General features: G+C 40.5%; 1 protein-coding gene across 9 annotated transcripts in view; it reads right to left on the bottom strand.

Annotated features, from left to right (window-relative positions):
* The window catches only part of PDXDC1 (pyridoxal dependent decarboxylase domain containing 1), a 48,767-nt gene that overhangs the window by 14,062 nt on the left and 21,202 nt on the right, over positions 1–13,503 (bottom strand). For all 9 annotated transcript variants that reach the window (XR_003435068.1, XM_027117316.1, XM_027117309.1 and 6 more), the window contains 7 exons: positions 12,411–12,479; positions 11,281–11,359; positions 8,322–8,406; positions 7,389–7,437; positions 7,135–7,236; positions 6,137–6,262; positions 1,827–1,877 (listed from right to left, as the gene is read on the bottom strand). Coding sequence is in view for 8 of the 9 variants with exons in the window: in XM_027117316.1 (XP_026973117.1) it covers positions 1,827–1,877; positions 6,137–6,262; positions 7,135–7,236; positions 7,389–7,437; positions 8,322–8,406; positions 11,281–11,359; positions 12,411–12,479 (561 nt within the window). In the remaining variant the exon portion in view is untranslated. The remainder of the gene's footprint in view (positions 1–1,826; positions 1,878–6,136; positions 6,263–7,134; positions 7,237–7,388; positions 7,438–8,321; positions 8,407–11,280; positions 11,360–12,410; positions 12,480–13,503) is intronic.

Genomic DNA, 13,503 nt, shown 5'->3' with positions numbered 1-13,503 from the left:
TACTACAATTCTCGTCTTGAAACCATTTCCCAAGGCTCTGCCAGTGATGGCTCACTCGTAGGCCCACAACAGGATGTGCTAACCGGAGAGACAGGAAGTAGCTGGTGCAAGATCTTCTCTACTAAGCTTTTCAAAGGGACAGTAGATGTGATTCAGATCAAGCAAGAGGTACATTCAAATCTGCCAATTATTTATTGAGCCAATTCCTGTGCTTTCATAGGTACTATCTCCTTTAACTTTCACATAAACAAATAAATCTATTAATACCTTTAAAGTTAGAGGGGTTTAATATTTATATAGAACGGAGTAAGCCCAATAAGTAAAGAGGAACAAAGTGACAAAATTCTACACCCATTCCCCTATTCTCAGGATAAGGCAGAATGACTTGAGTACCAAGACTTTATAGTCTTTTGTTTCTTATTTCTTTGAGCTCAGTGGTCTCAAATGTCAGCCTGCACAAGAAATCCTGTACAGGGTTATATACATAGAATTCTGGTTCCAGCAACATGGTAGACCAAGCTAATACTTAAGTCATCAATTCTAAATACCTGAAATGCTTGATTAAATGTCACCAATAACCAAAAGAAGTTCAAACCATTGCTAGGCTCACAAAAAAAGGTGAATCCAGAAAGAAGAGAAAACAGAAAGAATAGTATAAGCTGAGCTGCAGGGGCTGGGGGGAGGGGAGCACGGATGGGGCCTGGAACTTCGCTTTAATGTCTAAGGTCATGGGTTTGAAACCCATGTGAGGGATAGTGCTGAGTTTACATAAAGCCAGGACCCTTGAAAAACACTCTTCATGAAAAGAGAGAAAAACTCCACCCACTGATCAGTAAGAAAGCTTAACTCTGCCTGATGCTCTGTAGAGAGAGAAAAAATTCTCTCACGAGAAATCAAAATGTCAGGCGTGCTCTGCACCTGGCTGGGATGTCCTCTGTAGTGTAAGACTCCTAAAGCTGTGAAACCAACATAAATACATGGACCTAGGCCAGTCAAAGAAAAAAAAATCTAGCTCATAACAGAAAAATTACAACACACACAGGGAGCAAGAGTCAGCAGACACAGCTGAGAGGACAATTTGTGGCCCCAAGGACCGAGACACTGAAACAACCATCAGAACAGACGTCGATCACTGCGTTTAAACAGAAACGAAGGACCAGAAATCTTTTTTTTTTTTAAAAGATGCTTAAGAAACAGAATAACTTGAAAAAGAACTAAAGAGAATATCCTGAAATGAAAAAGAGGTCACTGAAAGTTAAAACGCAGTGAATAGGTTAAACGGCAGATTAGATGCAGCTCCAGAGCAAATTACTGAACTCCAAGAAGGATCTGAAGGGCTACACCAGAAAGCAGCAAAGAGATGGAGGCATCCAAGAGACTGATGGAAGGTGGGATGACAAGGTTCAATATGCAGCTCACTGGTGTTCCAGAAGAGAAAGGGAAAGAGGTCATAGCTGAAAAAATGAATTTTACAGGATTAAATAAAAGAATCCTCAGGTTCAATTAGCACAAGTCCCAAGCAAGATTAAAAAAAAAAAATCCTTACTTAGATATACCATGGTGAAAGTGGCAGTACACTAAGGACCAGGAAAATCTTAAAAGCCAGCAGAGACGTAAACACGAAACCATGTTAACTGCCCCCCAGAGGCACTCTGGGATTTTCAGGTGTAAGAGTGACAATATTAGAGTTTCCCCTCACATGCTGTGGTTTTACTGGAGCTGCCACAATTCCATGGACATGCATCAAATCTGGAGAAAATCATTCTAACTCTTAAATAAATTAAGAGTTATTTACTTCAAAAAACAGATCAAATTATATACTATACCAAGATTTTGACGTGGTTCACTTTCTTCAAACTTTCTTGCAATCGCTGACTCTGCAAATGACAGAAAAACAGCTTATGTAATTTCATATTAAGAAGCGTTTTTTGTGGGGTTTTTTTTTTGCGGTACGCAGGCCTCTCACTGTTGTGGCCTCTCCTGTTGCGGAGCACAGGCTCCGGATGCGCAGGCTCAGCGGCCATGGCTCATGGGCCTAGCCGCTCTGCGGCATGTGGGATCTTCCCGGACCAGGGCATGAACCCATGTCCCCTGCATCAGCAGGCGGACTCTCAACAACTGCGCCACAAGGGAAGCCCAGAAGCGGTTTTTATGAGGGTCTTTGCAGGTCTGCAAACAAGGATCTCAGGCAGATAAAGCCATCTGCAACCTGATGATTTCTAATTTCAGCTGCCAATTTTTGCATTTAAACATCTGCAAATATTCCCCAATATTTCAGTTAAAAGTTACATTTAGTGGTTCCAGAAAAGCTTTTTCTAATGAGACATATGTGAATTTGTCATATTAGCAATATAGGTCATTCATTGATTCAAAAACTACTGAGTGCAAGGCAACAAAAGCAAAATTAAACAAGCAGACTATGTCAGACTAAAAAGCTTCTGCACAGCAAAGGAAATAATCAACAAAATGAAAAGGGAACCTATGAAATGGGAGAAAATATTTGCAAATCATTTATTTGATAAGGGGTTAATATCCAAAATATACAAATAACTCATACAATTCAACAGCAAAAAACCAAACAATCCAATTAAAAAATGGTCAGAAGATCTGAATAGACATTTTTCCAGACATAGAGATGGACAACAGGCACACGTAAAGATGCTCAACTTCGCTAATCATCAGGGAAATGCAAATCAAAAGTACAATGAGATATCACCTCACACCTGTTAGAATGGCTGTCATCAAAAAGACAAAAAATGACAAGTGTTCACAAGAATGTGGAGAAAAAGGAATGCTTGTGAACTGTTGGTTGCAATGTAAATTGGTGCAGCCACTGTGGAAAACATATGGAGCTTCTGCAAAAAATTAAAAATAGAACAACCATATGATCCAGCAAGTCCACGTGGGTTATCTGAACTGAAGAACATGAAAATGCTAATTCAACAAGATATGTTCACTGCAGCATTATTTATGATCACCAAGATACGGAAACAACTTAAGTGTCCATCAAAGGATGAATGGATAAAGGAGATGGGATACACACACACACACACACACACACACACACACACACACACACACACAAACACACACACAATGGAAAATAATCAGCCATAAAAAAGAATGAAATCTTGTCATTTGCAACAACATGGGTAGACCTTAAGGGCATTATGCTAAGTGAAATAATTCAGACAAAGACAAATACTATATGATCTCACTTACATGTGAAATCTAAAACAAAACAAAACAAAGCTCATAGCTACAGAGAAGACTGGTGGTTGCTAGAGGCGGGGGCTGGCGGTGGGTGGGTGAAAGGGATCAAAAGGTACAAACAGCAGTTATTAAAAATGAGTCATGGGGAATATAGTCAATAATACTGTAGTAACTTTTTTTTTTTGGCCACAACTTGCTGCTTGCAGAATCTTAGTTCCCCGACTGGGGACTGAAACCAGGGCCCAGCAGTAGAAGCACAAAGTCCTAACCACTGGAATACCAGGGAATTCCCAATACTGTAGTAACTTTTTTTTTTTTTTTTTTTTTTGGCAGTACGCGGGCCTCTCACCGCTGTGGCCTCTCCCATTGCGGAGCACAGGCTCCGGACGCGCAGGCCCAGCGGCCATGGCCCACAGGCCCAGCCGCTCCACGGCATGTGGCATCCTCCCGGACCGGGGCACAAACCCGTGTCCCCTGCATCAGCAGGTGGACTCTTAACCACTGCGCCACCAGGGAAGCCCCTGTAGTAACTTTAATACTGTATTGCATGTTTGAAAGTTGCTAAGAGAATAAATCTTAAAGGTCTTTATCACAAGAAAAGAAAATTTTTTGTTAACTATGTGTGGTGATGGATGTTAACTAGACGTATTGCGGTGATATTTTAACAATGCATACAAATATCAAATCATTATGATGTACTCCTGAAATGAATATAATGTTATATGTCAATTATACCTCAAAAACAAAAACAAAAAACCAGGGGCTTCCCTGGTGGTCCAGTGGTTAAGACTCTGTGCTTCCAATGCAAGGGGTGTGGGTTCAATCCATGGTCGGGAACTAAGATTCCACATACCACATGGCGTGGCCAAGAAAATGTTAAAAAACAAAAACAGAAAAAAAACAAAACCAAACTACCGAGTGCAAATGTGTGCAAGGCACAGTATTGATATTGGGAGGAAGAGCAAAGGTAAATGAGAGTGCATAGCACCGTTAAGAGTTGGTCAGGAGCGTAGGGTCTGGAATAACCACATCTGGGTTCAAAACCTGGCTCTTCCCCTTACCACCTGTGGGACTGTGGGTAAATTACTTATCTGCCACTTACTAGCTATGACCTTGGACAAGTTTCTCAGCCTCTCTGTGCTTCCGTTCCCTCAACTACATAGTGGGGTGACAGTATCTATCCTCCACAAGTTGATATACGTTAGGTGTCTAGAACGTGGCATGCATTACGTAAGTGATGACGACTGTCATCATCGTTAATATCTCAATCCCAGCTCTCTCATCACTAATGTGGGGACAAAATAACAATATACTGCATGGCCTGGGGGTCATTAATTCAACAGATGTTTATTTGAGTGTTGGACACAGGAAAACCCCTCATGAAAACTAATTAATATGTTATCAGTGGACCTTATATTCTGGGGAAGCTGTAGGGACCAAGTGAGAGCCTGCATCCACGGTGCTGCGCAGCGCCTGGCACTGAGTAAATGCTCAGGAACTGCTTCCCACGAAGACGAAGATGAGAAGGAGGAAGAAAAGAAGGACACTGATTTTTGCTTTCAGGAAACATGTGACCTGGTGCGGACTACAAAGGCAGGACTGGACACAGGCGACCACACCTGCTAAACCTCCATGCGGTTTTCACATGTGCATTTAGCAGCAGTGAGTCAGCAGCAGAGTCAAGTGCTCAGGAGGGTTTGAGATCCGCCACAGCGTTTGCTGGCAGGAAGATGCCAGAGCTGCAGTGACCTCAAGTGTTTGGTGGCTAATTGTCATCATTATTTTCCTGCGCCCCATTGAATTGAATTGAAAAACACTGAAGGGAACTGAAAAACACTGAAGGGAATTGAAAAACTCTCCTTGGAGTGCCCAAACCTTCCCCAAACTGACTTAGTTACCATGGCGATGAAGGCTTCTCCTTCCAAAGGACCAAACCTCAAGATGTGAGCCAACAGCCCAGTGAGAAAATGTTTTTAAAAATGTGGTGCTTCTGTAAACATAATGAACATAAATCTTAATATTACTTAATATAAAAATGAAACTACTTCATTTAGAATGTTTCTATTTCATTAGAAACTAATGTTAAAATGAACTATCCTAATATTATAAACCAAAGGACTCCTGCTACAGTAATATGAAAATACTAATTTTTCTTAAATATAAAAATGACATGAGGAAGTGTCAATTCCAAGAACATATTTAAAACAAAGATTTATTTTTAAAACTATCTGCATACCTTACTATATGACTAGGTGCTGCTATAAGAGCTTTACATTTACGAACTAAGTCCTCATAACAATCTTCCATCACATCATCACCCCTATTCTACAGGTGAGGAATTGGAGGTACAGAAAGGTGACATCATGCTTTAGACTTAGGTAGAACTCAGCTCTCAAACTGTGTAAATATGGCATTTTTTTTGCTTTCTAAACTACAACATAATTATATATTTTTCACAATTAGAACACCTCAAACAGAGAATTAAAATTGTCCCTAGAGCCTTGCAATTTGGGAGCCCAAGCTGGTGGCTGTTAAAAATATCCATGCCAGCCTTACTCCCCTCAACCATCATATTTCTTTACCCTCAAGAGTCGGTCAGTCAAGTGGAACATTTATCCCAGCTTCTGCATTCTTCTCCACTCCTTCGCTGTCACCTTGGGACTTCTTTTCTCCCCCATGCTGACACCGGCATTCATTTTAATCTGATTTCATATGGACACAAATGCTGGGACAGCCCCAGCAGTCTCTCCCAGAACTTTGAACAAGAAACCTATATATGCAGGGAAATTAGTCTGCTTGCTTATGAGATGGGAAATCCAGACAACAAGGTATTGGGGGGAGGGTAAATCAATGAAGCATTTTTCTGTCTCTGTTTTTGCCATGGAGTATCTGTGACTCATTTGAACTTCAGGTTTCTACTCACCAGCTGACAGGCATGCTTAATCCTCTCCACAATCCCATCAAGTCCCAAGTATTGTAAAGACAACCACAGTGGCAGAGCACGGAGCTTGTCTGTTGGCTTATTTGATGTAAGACCGGCAACTAAAGTCTAAAAAAGCCAATATGGGTTTATTAATCAAAGCCAATGAAATCACATAGCAGAACTAACTAGTTACCATTTACTATGCACTTGGTTTGTGTCAGATGCTATGCAGGCACTTGGCTTGCATTATTCATTTGATCATCAAACAACTCCATGAGGTAAGTATTCCAGGCAACTTAGCTCAGAGACCTTGCTTTGTCTAAGGGTTCATGGCTAAGATGTGGCAAAGCCAAGATGAGAATCCAAATGGGTTCATCCCAGAGCTGGAGCGCTTAGCCATTCAAGCGGCCCCTCCCAAGGCTGTTCTGAGCATCCTCAAACACCTGGCCATTATCACCGGAGCAAGGTATTAACTGTTTAAGAAGAATCAATGAAAGCTTATTTTGCATATGCCTCTCACTAACTGATCCACTAACAAGAACCACCACTATGCTTTTAAAAACTATATCATGTTACAACCTTTTAGACAATGTGGATCAAGAACCTTAAAATACTCTTACTCGTTATTAATTCCACTTCTGGGAACCCAGTGTAAGGAATAATTTGAAACACAGAATGATGCTCATTATTTTAGTAACAAAAATTTGAAAACAGCCTAAAAGTTCACAAATGGAGAATGATTAAATAACTGTGGTACTCAAGTGATGGAATATTACACAGTGATAAAAAGTTTTTCATACACATGGGGTAGTATAGGGAGACTAAATAGAAAAATATATATGGCATAGTTTCATTTATGTCAAAAACATTTTTTTCAAAAAAAAAGTCACAGAGGTAACATTAAGGAAAGTGTTCACTTTTTCCTTTTTCTGTATTTTGCCCCCAGACCCAATGATTATTAGCCACTCCCCACTCCCTCCCAGTGAGAGTAAGCTTACCAAGGCAGGATCGTCGTGCTTATAAAGCGTCACAGCAGGAACTGCTGGCAAACCCAGCCATGGGCCTGGAGTCAACGTCATGCTGTCACATTTGGTTGCAGCCTACCACAGAGAGAACAACTTCTTGTTACACTATCAGGATACACTAAACCCAACACCTTTCTCCATTCATAAAAACTGTGAAAAGCCATCAGGGATTAGGTGATGTTAAATTCCTTCTTAAAAACACAGTATTTAGTAAATCAACAACATACCAGCACTGATGAGGAGACATAACCTAGAGCCAATGTTGCCAGATTCACACTGGAAGAAAAAACACAGACCTAAGAACTAATTACTTACTGCTGCTTATTCACTAAGTACACATTTTAAATTAAAAAAAATTTTTTAAAAAGGGCTGTGCTGTTCCACACTGACATTTACATGTCTTTCAGCTGTGTTGGTAGCTTTTATAACAGCAACATAAAGTGTGGTACATATACAACTTTCAGGAAAACCTGGAAAATGCATTTTAATCAAAACGTATTTCAGGGGGTGTCATCTACTTACTTAGTGTAATGGGTGTCTTATTTTATATTATTTTATATCTTTGGTAGATACCAGTATTATTTCCCAGTCATCATTCTTTCCCAGAGGGACAAATTAAAAAGCAACGCACCGTGTACGTGTATGATGTCCTGGAAATGGACTACTTGGGCTGCCCTGCATCCTCTCCCCTCTCTTCTCTTAGCAGCAGTCCAATGGCCTTCTGGGAAGCCACCCCAATCTCCTCTATGAGACCACAGCTTCACAAATCACCTAAACTATTAAGAGTGTTACATTTCCCTCGCCACAGCAACTGGCTCAGTATGAGACTCCTGCTGGGACTTCTGACCCTCTGCACACACCTGGAAAGGCGGATGGAGTTGCTGCAGCAACTCTGCACCAGAAAAGGAAAGGCTATCTACAGACGGAGCCACCACCATGGAGGAACTTCAGCCAAGTGACCTGGCTGACGTGGTGCCTAAGGCCAATCCTAACACTTGTCTTCTTAGCTACGGGAGCCAATAAAACTTCTTGCTTAAGCCAATTTGGGTAATTTTGTAATCTGCAAGCCAAAGAGCCCTTAGTGATATATGTGACGACAAAGTGAGCTCCTCCTGGGCACTCTGCCAGCCCACCATGCAGCCAAATTCCCCTCCACTCACCCTTTCACGTGGAGCCATATGCCGTACTGCTCACAGAGCTCTTTCAAACGCCCAATCTTATCTGTGTGCCCTACTGCTGCAGTTCCTAGGATAAAACACACAAGAAAGGATACTAAAACAAATATTTTCTGAGTCTTTGCAGCATGATAAAATCTTCTATATACATTATCTCTCTATGAGAGAAGTAACACTGTAGCTCTGTTTTATTGAGATTTTCTTTGTGGACTGGCTTAAAATCAACTTTTGCAAACTGGTTATTCAAGTTTTGAAGAGTGTGTATTGTTCACTATATGTATCTATAAAATCAAACTTGTTAACTGTGTTATTTAAATCCTCTATATACTTATTTTCTATTTACTTGATCTGATGTTTCATGAGAAATATATTCAAGTCTCCCACCAAGATTGTGGTTTTGTCAATTTATACTTGTATTCTATCAACTTTTCCTTTATATATTTCAAAGTTATATTCATAAGCATTCATACCTGTTATATCTCTGAGTAGATGCCATGAATCATTATTAATATGAAGTCTATTTTATCTCACAGCAACCTTGCTACAGTACTTGTGTTTCGTTAGCATTTGCCCAAGATATCCCTTTTCCACACTTACTTTTTATCACTTTCTGGGTAATTTTTATTTAGGTGTGCTCTCTATAAAAAAATACATAGATGAATTTGTTTTGTTTGTTTTAACCAAATTTGAGAGGTCCTTTGTGGTTTTTTTGTTTGTTTTCTTTTTTGTTTTTTGCTGCACTGCACGGCTTGCAGGATCTCAGTTCCCTGACCAGGAATTGAACCCAGGCCATGGCAGTGAACGCGCAGAATCCTAACCACTAGACCACCAGGGAATTCCCGAGAGGTATTTTGTTTTAGTATAGAAAGCATTCTGAAGTCAGTTGAAACATATTACACACTTTAACCCATTCCCTAGGTGATCTGTTTACACTGCAGGCTTTGCTGGGCAGATCCTCCTCACAGAGCCTTTAGTAAAAGGCACAGTCACACATTCTCCCAACTGTCCTAAATTTCCAGTTAGCAGAACCCACCTAACAAGATTTCTAACGCTCTTCAACAAACACAACTAATACAAGTGCTTCTTTTGCAGGGGTTATGCCAGGAAAAGGGCTGACAACTCCACTCCTCCCCCCATCCAAATTTGTCTCAAATTTTTTAAAAAAATCTAAAATGACACATTTAGTTTAGTTGAAACAAGATCAAAGGCCAACGCATGGGTTGTGTCACATGAGCCATCAAAACATAAAGCATTGTGCCGTGTTTAAGTGACTGGACCACATTCGGGCTCTCTTCCTTTTGTGGCAACGCCCGCTTGCTAACCACTGGGACGTGCACTCTGGTGACAATGTAGTCACACTGGTAAACCACTCAATCACGTGTAAACTGCAGCCTCTCCCATCTATTAAGTGATTGATAGTAGACTGGTTATGTTTCTTTCTTTTTTTTTTTTTGCGGTACGCAGGCCTCTCACTGTTGTGGCCTCTCCTGTTGCGGAGCACAGGCTCCGGACGCGCAGGCTTAGCGGCCATGGCTCACAGGCCCAGCTGCCCCGCGGCACGTGGGATCTTCCCGGACCGGGGCATGAACCCGTGTCCCCTGAATCTGCAGGCAGACTCTCAACCACTGCGCCACCAGGGAAGCCCAATCTCACACTCTTTTATTTGTAGCTGTACAGTAAGTCTAAAAGTCAGATAGGATAAGTCTTCCAGTGTTGTTCTTTTTCACAATTATTTTGTCTCTTCTTAGATCCTTTTATGTCCATATAAATTTTAAAATCAGCTCATCAATTTCTATAAGAAATGGGAAGTCTGCTGAGATTTTGATAAGGATTGAGTTGAATCTATAGATTAATTTGGGGAGATATGACTTAATAATATTGCGTCTTTCAACCCATGCACATGCCATATTGTTCCATTTATTTGGGTCTTCTTGAATTTCTCTCAGCAACATTCTGTAGTTTTCAGTGTACATATCTTGCCTTATTTTGTTAAATTTATCCATAAAGGTTTTTTTCTTGATGCTATTATGAATGGCATTTAAATTTCAATTGTTCATTGCAAGCTTGATAGATCTGCTTATTAGTTCCAATGGCTGTTCTTTGTGGTTTCCTTAGGACTTTCTACCTATACAATCATGCCATCTGCAAATAAAGACAGTTTATTCTTCCTTTCCAAACTGTATGTCATTTAATTATTTTTCTTGCCTTACTCCACTATCTAGAGCTTCAAGTACAATGCTGAATACAATGTGGTGAGCACAGCAGAAAGTGGTAGCTGACCGGCTGTCTCAAAGGTGGACATTTAAATGTGACATTTAAGAATTTAATTTAGGGCTTCCCTGGTGGCACAGTGGTTAAGAATCCACCTGCCAATGCAGGGAACACGGGTTTGAGCCCTGGGCCAGGAAGATCCCATATGCCACGGAGCAACTAAGCCCGTGCGCCACAACTACTGAGCCTGCGCTCTAGAGCCTGCGAGCCACAACTACTGAGCCCACATGCCACAACTACTGAAGCCTGTGCACCTAGAGCCCGTGCTCTGCAACGAGAAGCCACCACAATGAGAAGCCCACACGTGCAACAAAGAATAGCCCCTGCTCGCTGCAACTAGAGAAAAACCTGCGTGCAGCAACGAAGACCCAACACAGCCAAAAAAAAAAAAAAAAAAAAATTCAATTTAGAAAGGAAGCATATGAAGGAATAGAGAAGCACAACCTAAATGAAAAAGTATATACACACAAACAAGAACTCCCAAAACAAACCAACAATTAAGGGAATCTAATGAGCTAAAACTTTAGTACTGTAATTCTCACCACAGTGCTGATACCGACCTTCCTTAAACATGTGGCACACAAACATTCTTAAGACTTGATCTCTTTTAGGCTAACTATCTAGCCTCTTTCTTGTATGTCCAAAATGGAAGATTCAGGTTCATGATACCTACCAGCATTTGCAACAAGCAACAGGGGCAGTTTTCCTCGTTCTATGTCATCTTTAATCAGTTTCTCCAGGAAGGCAACGTCCTGGGATTGAAAGACAAACCACAAAAACATGAGACAACCAGCACAAAAGCGTATACACTGAAAAATTCTAACTTCTAAAAGAAGATGACTCTCAAAATTTATCAGAGCAATTCTTTTCTTGACAATTTTCCTTTTTTCTCCAATCACAGTTGTGAAAATAAAATCGTTTTCCTTGAAGACTAACTAGAAAAATCAGTTAAATGAGATTCAAGTTAGAAACTGGACATACAGAACCAACATTTCTCTAGTTTTAAACATTTACAATAAAAAAGAATGTTCTCTCAAACCCCCACCCCCCCACCAAAAACAACCAAAAATGTATCTCTGATATTACTCATTGACGTATCTGAACCAGAAAATCTAACTACCTTGAAAAAGAAATGCAGAGGGCTTCCCTGGTGGCACAGTTGTTGGGAGTCCACCTGCCGATGCAGGGGACACGGGTTCGTGCCCCGGTCCGGGAAGATCTCACATGCCGCAGAGCGGCTGGGCCCGTGAGCCATGGCTGCTGAGCCTGAGCGTCCAGAGCCTGTGCTCCGCAATGGGAGAGGCCACAACAGTGAGAGGCCCGCGTATGGCAAAAAAAAAAAAAAAAAAAAAGAAACGCAGAACCCTAAAACCTATCCCTTTTGCTTCTGACTTCAGTATGGAAAGGCTTATCACTTGCATGTCTAAAAATATGCAGAATCCAATGCCAAGGATTACAATAATCAAAATCTGCCCATTCACAAATCCAGGCAACAGTGATAACCATTTGAAAGAATGAGCTTTAGAAGGAATTTCTGAGGCTTAACTGGACTCCATGTTTCTACTTAAAACAGGTGATACAGTGATTACAAGATTCCTTAAGAGCCAGGTGCTCCTCACCTTTATGCCAGCCAATCTTCCTGGACATTCAAACCTGGCAGCATGTATTATGCAATAGGAAGATCTAAGCAATCCATGAATAAGCTAATAATTATCTGGAGGCCAGCAAACAGAACTGCAGTTTAAAGGAAGGTACGGTTTCAAAACACAATTCTTTATTATTTTATAAACCTAAAGAACTCACCATCTGATGCTGGGATCCAAACATAGTGTTACAGGGTACACGACACAAGCAGGGGAAGGGCAAGCCAAGCTGCAAGAAGAAACATGCAATTTTACAAGAAAGATCTTTGTCACCATTCCCTTATGTCCCCAAAAGATTGTGGCTCTAAGTCACAATTATTCTTTTTAAATATCCTCTCTCCTTAGGAACTCGCAATATGAGCATTTGGGGGGATAATTCAGAATCCTTCCTCCAAGGATAAGTGGTAAATAACACTGGCTAAAGGCATTCAAAGTACAATATCTTATTTATGGGTCCACCCATTCCTAAAAAGCAATAGATATGGACTAGCAGATGTACATCTCTTGAGAGAAATGAAGTCAGCGTTATGGAGACAGTAATTGTCGAATAAATTTTATATTCCTCATTTTTAGCTTCCAAATCCTTAAGGAGTATATGTTTTAGGAATTTTTTTAACATTTGCAGCATATTGCTCTGTATAACTAAAACTTGGAAGCATTTAAAGACCAAAAATTTAACAAGCACTTTATTCACACTTTATCCCCTTAAAGAATTTTTCTTTTAAATTATGAAAGTGAAACCCAAGTAAAACACACAATAAAAAATTATAGAAATTAAAAGTGAAAATCCCCCCCCATAAGCAGATAATTGCTAGGCAAAAATATATATATTTTTCTAGGTATAAAAAACATATGCATATAAGTATGTACACACTTTTTAAAACATGAACATGACTATTCTGCCACCTACCTTTCCCACTTAACAGAACACTCTCACACATCTTTCGCAGATTGGACTGCTGTTCCAAGACAGCTCTGGGTCCATAAGAGCCTGGCCTACAGTAGGTACTCAATAAGTAATTTGTTTCATGTTTCTACAGAGATATTATAAAACTCCTTATTTTGTACACCCTCAAGAAGAGGACATAATTTCTTGCCACCAATGACCACAGCTCAGAATCAACTTAAGCCCTGAGTTTCCCCTATGTATCTCCCTGGACTCCTCCATCTTACAAAAGACAACCCCTCCAATCCTATGGGTTTTACTTTAAAACATTCTTGGCCAAGAGGCTTAACAAATTCTTGACTCAAGG

Source organism: Aethalodelphis obliquidens, unplaced genomic scaffold (genome assembly GCF_003676395.1).
Source record: "Aethalodelphis obliquidens isolate GAN/ISIS:26980383/991018 unplaced genomic scaffold, ASM367639v1 scaffold18, whole genome shotgun sequence".
In the NCBI taxonomy this organism is placed as follows: domain Eukaryota; kingdom Metazoa; phylum Chordata; class Mammalia; order Artiodactyla; family Delphinidae; genus Aethalodelphis; species Aethalodelphis obliquidens.
The sequence above is the reverse complement of the archived record's forward strand: the minus strand, read 5'-3'. Positions and strand labels throughout refer to the sequence as shown.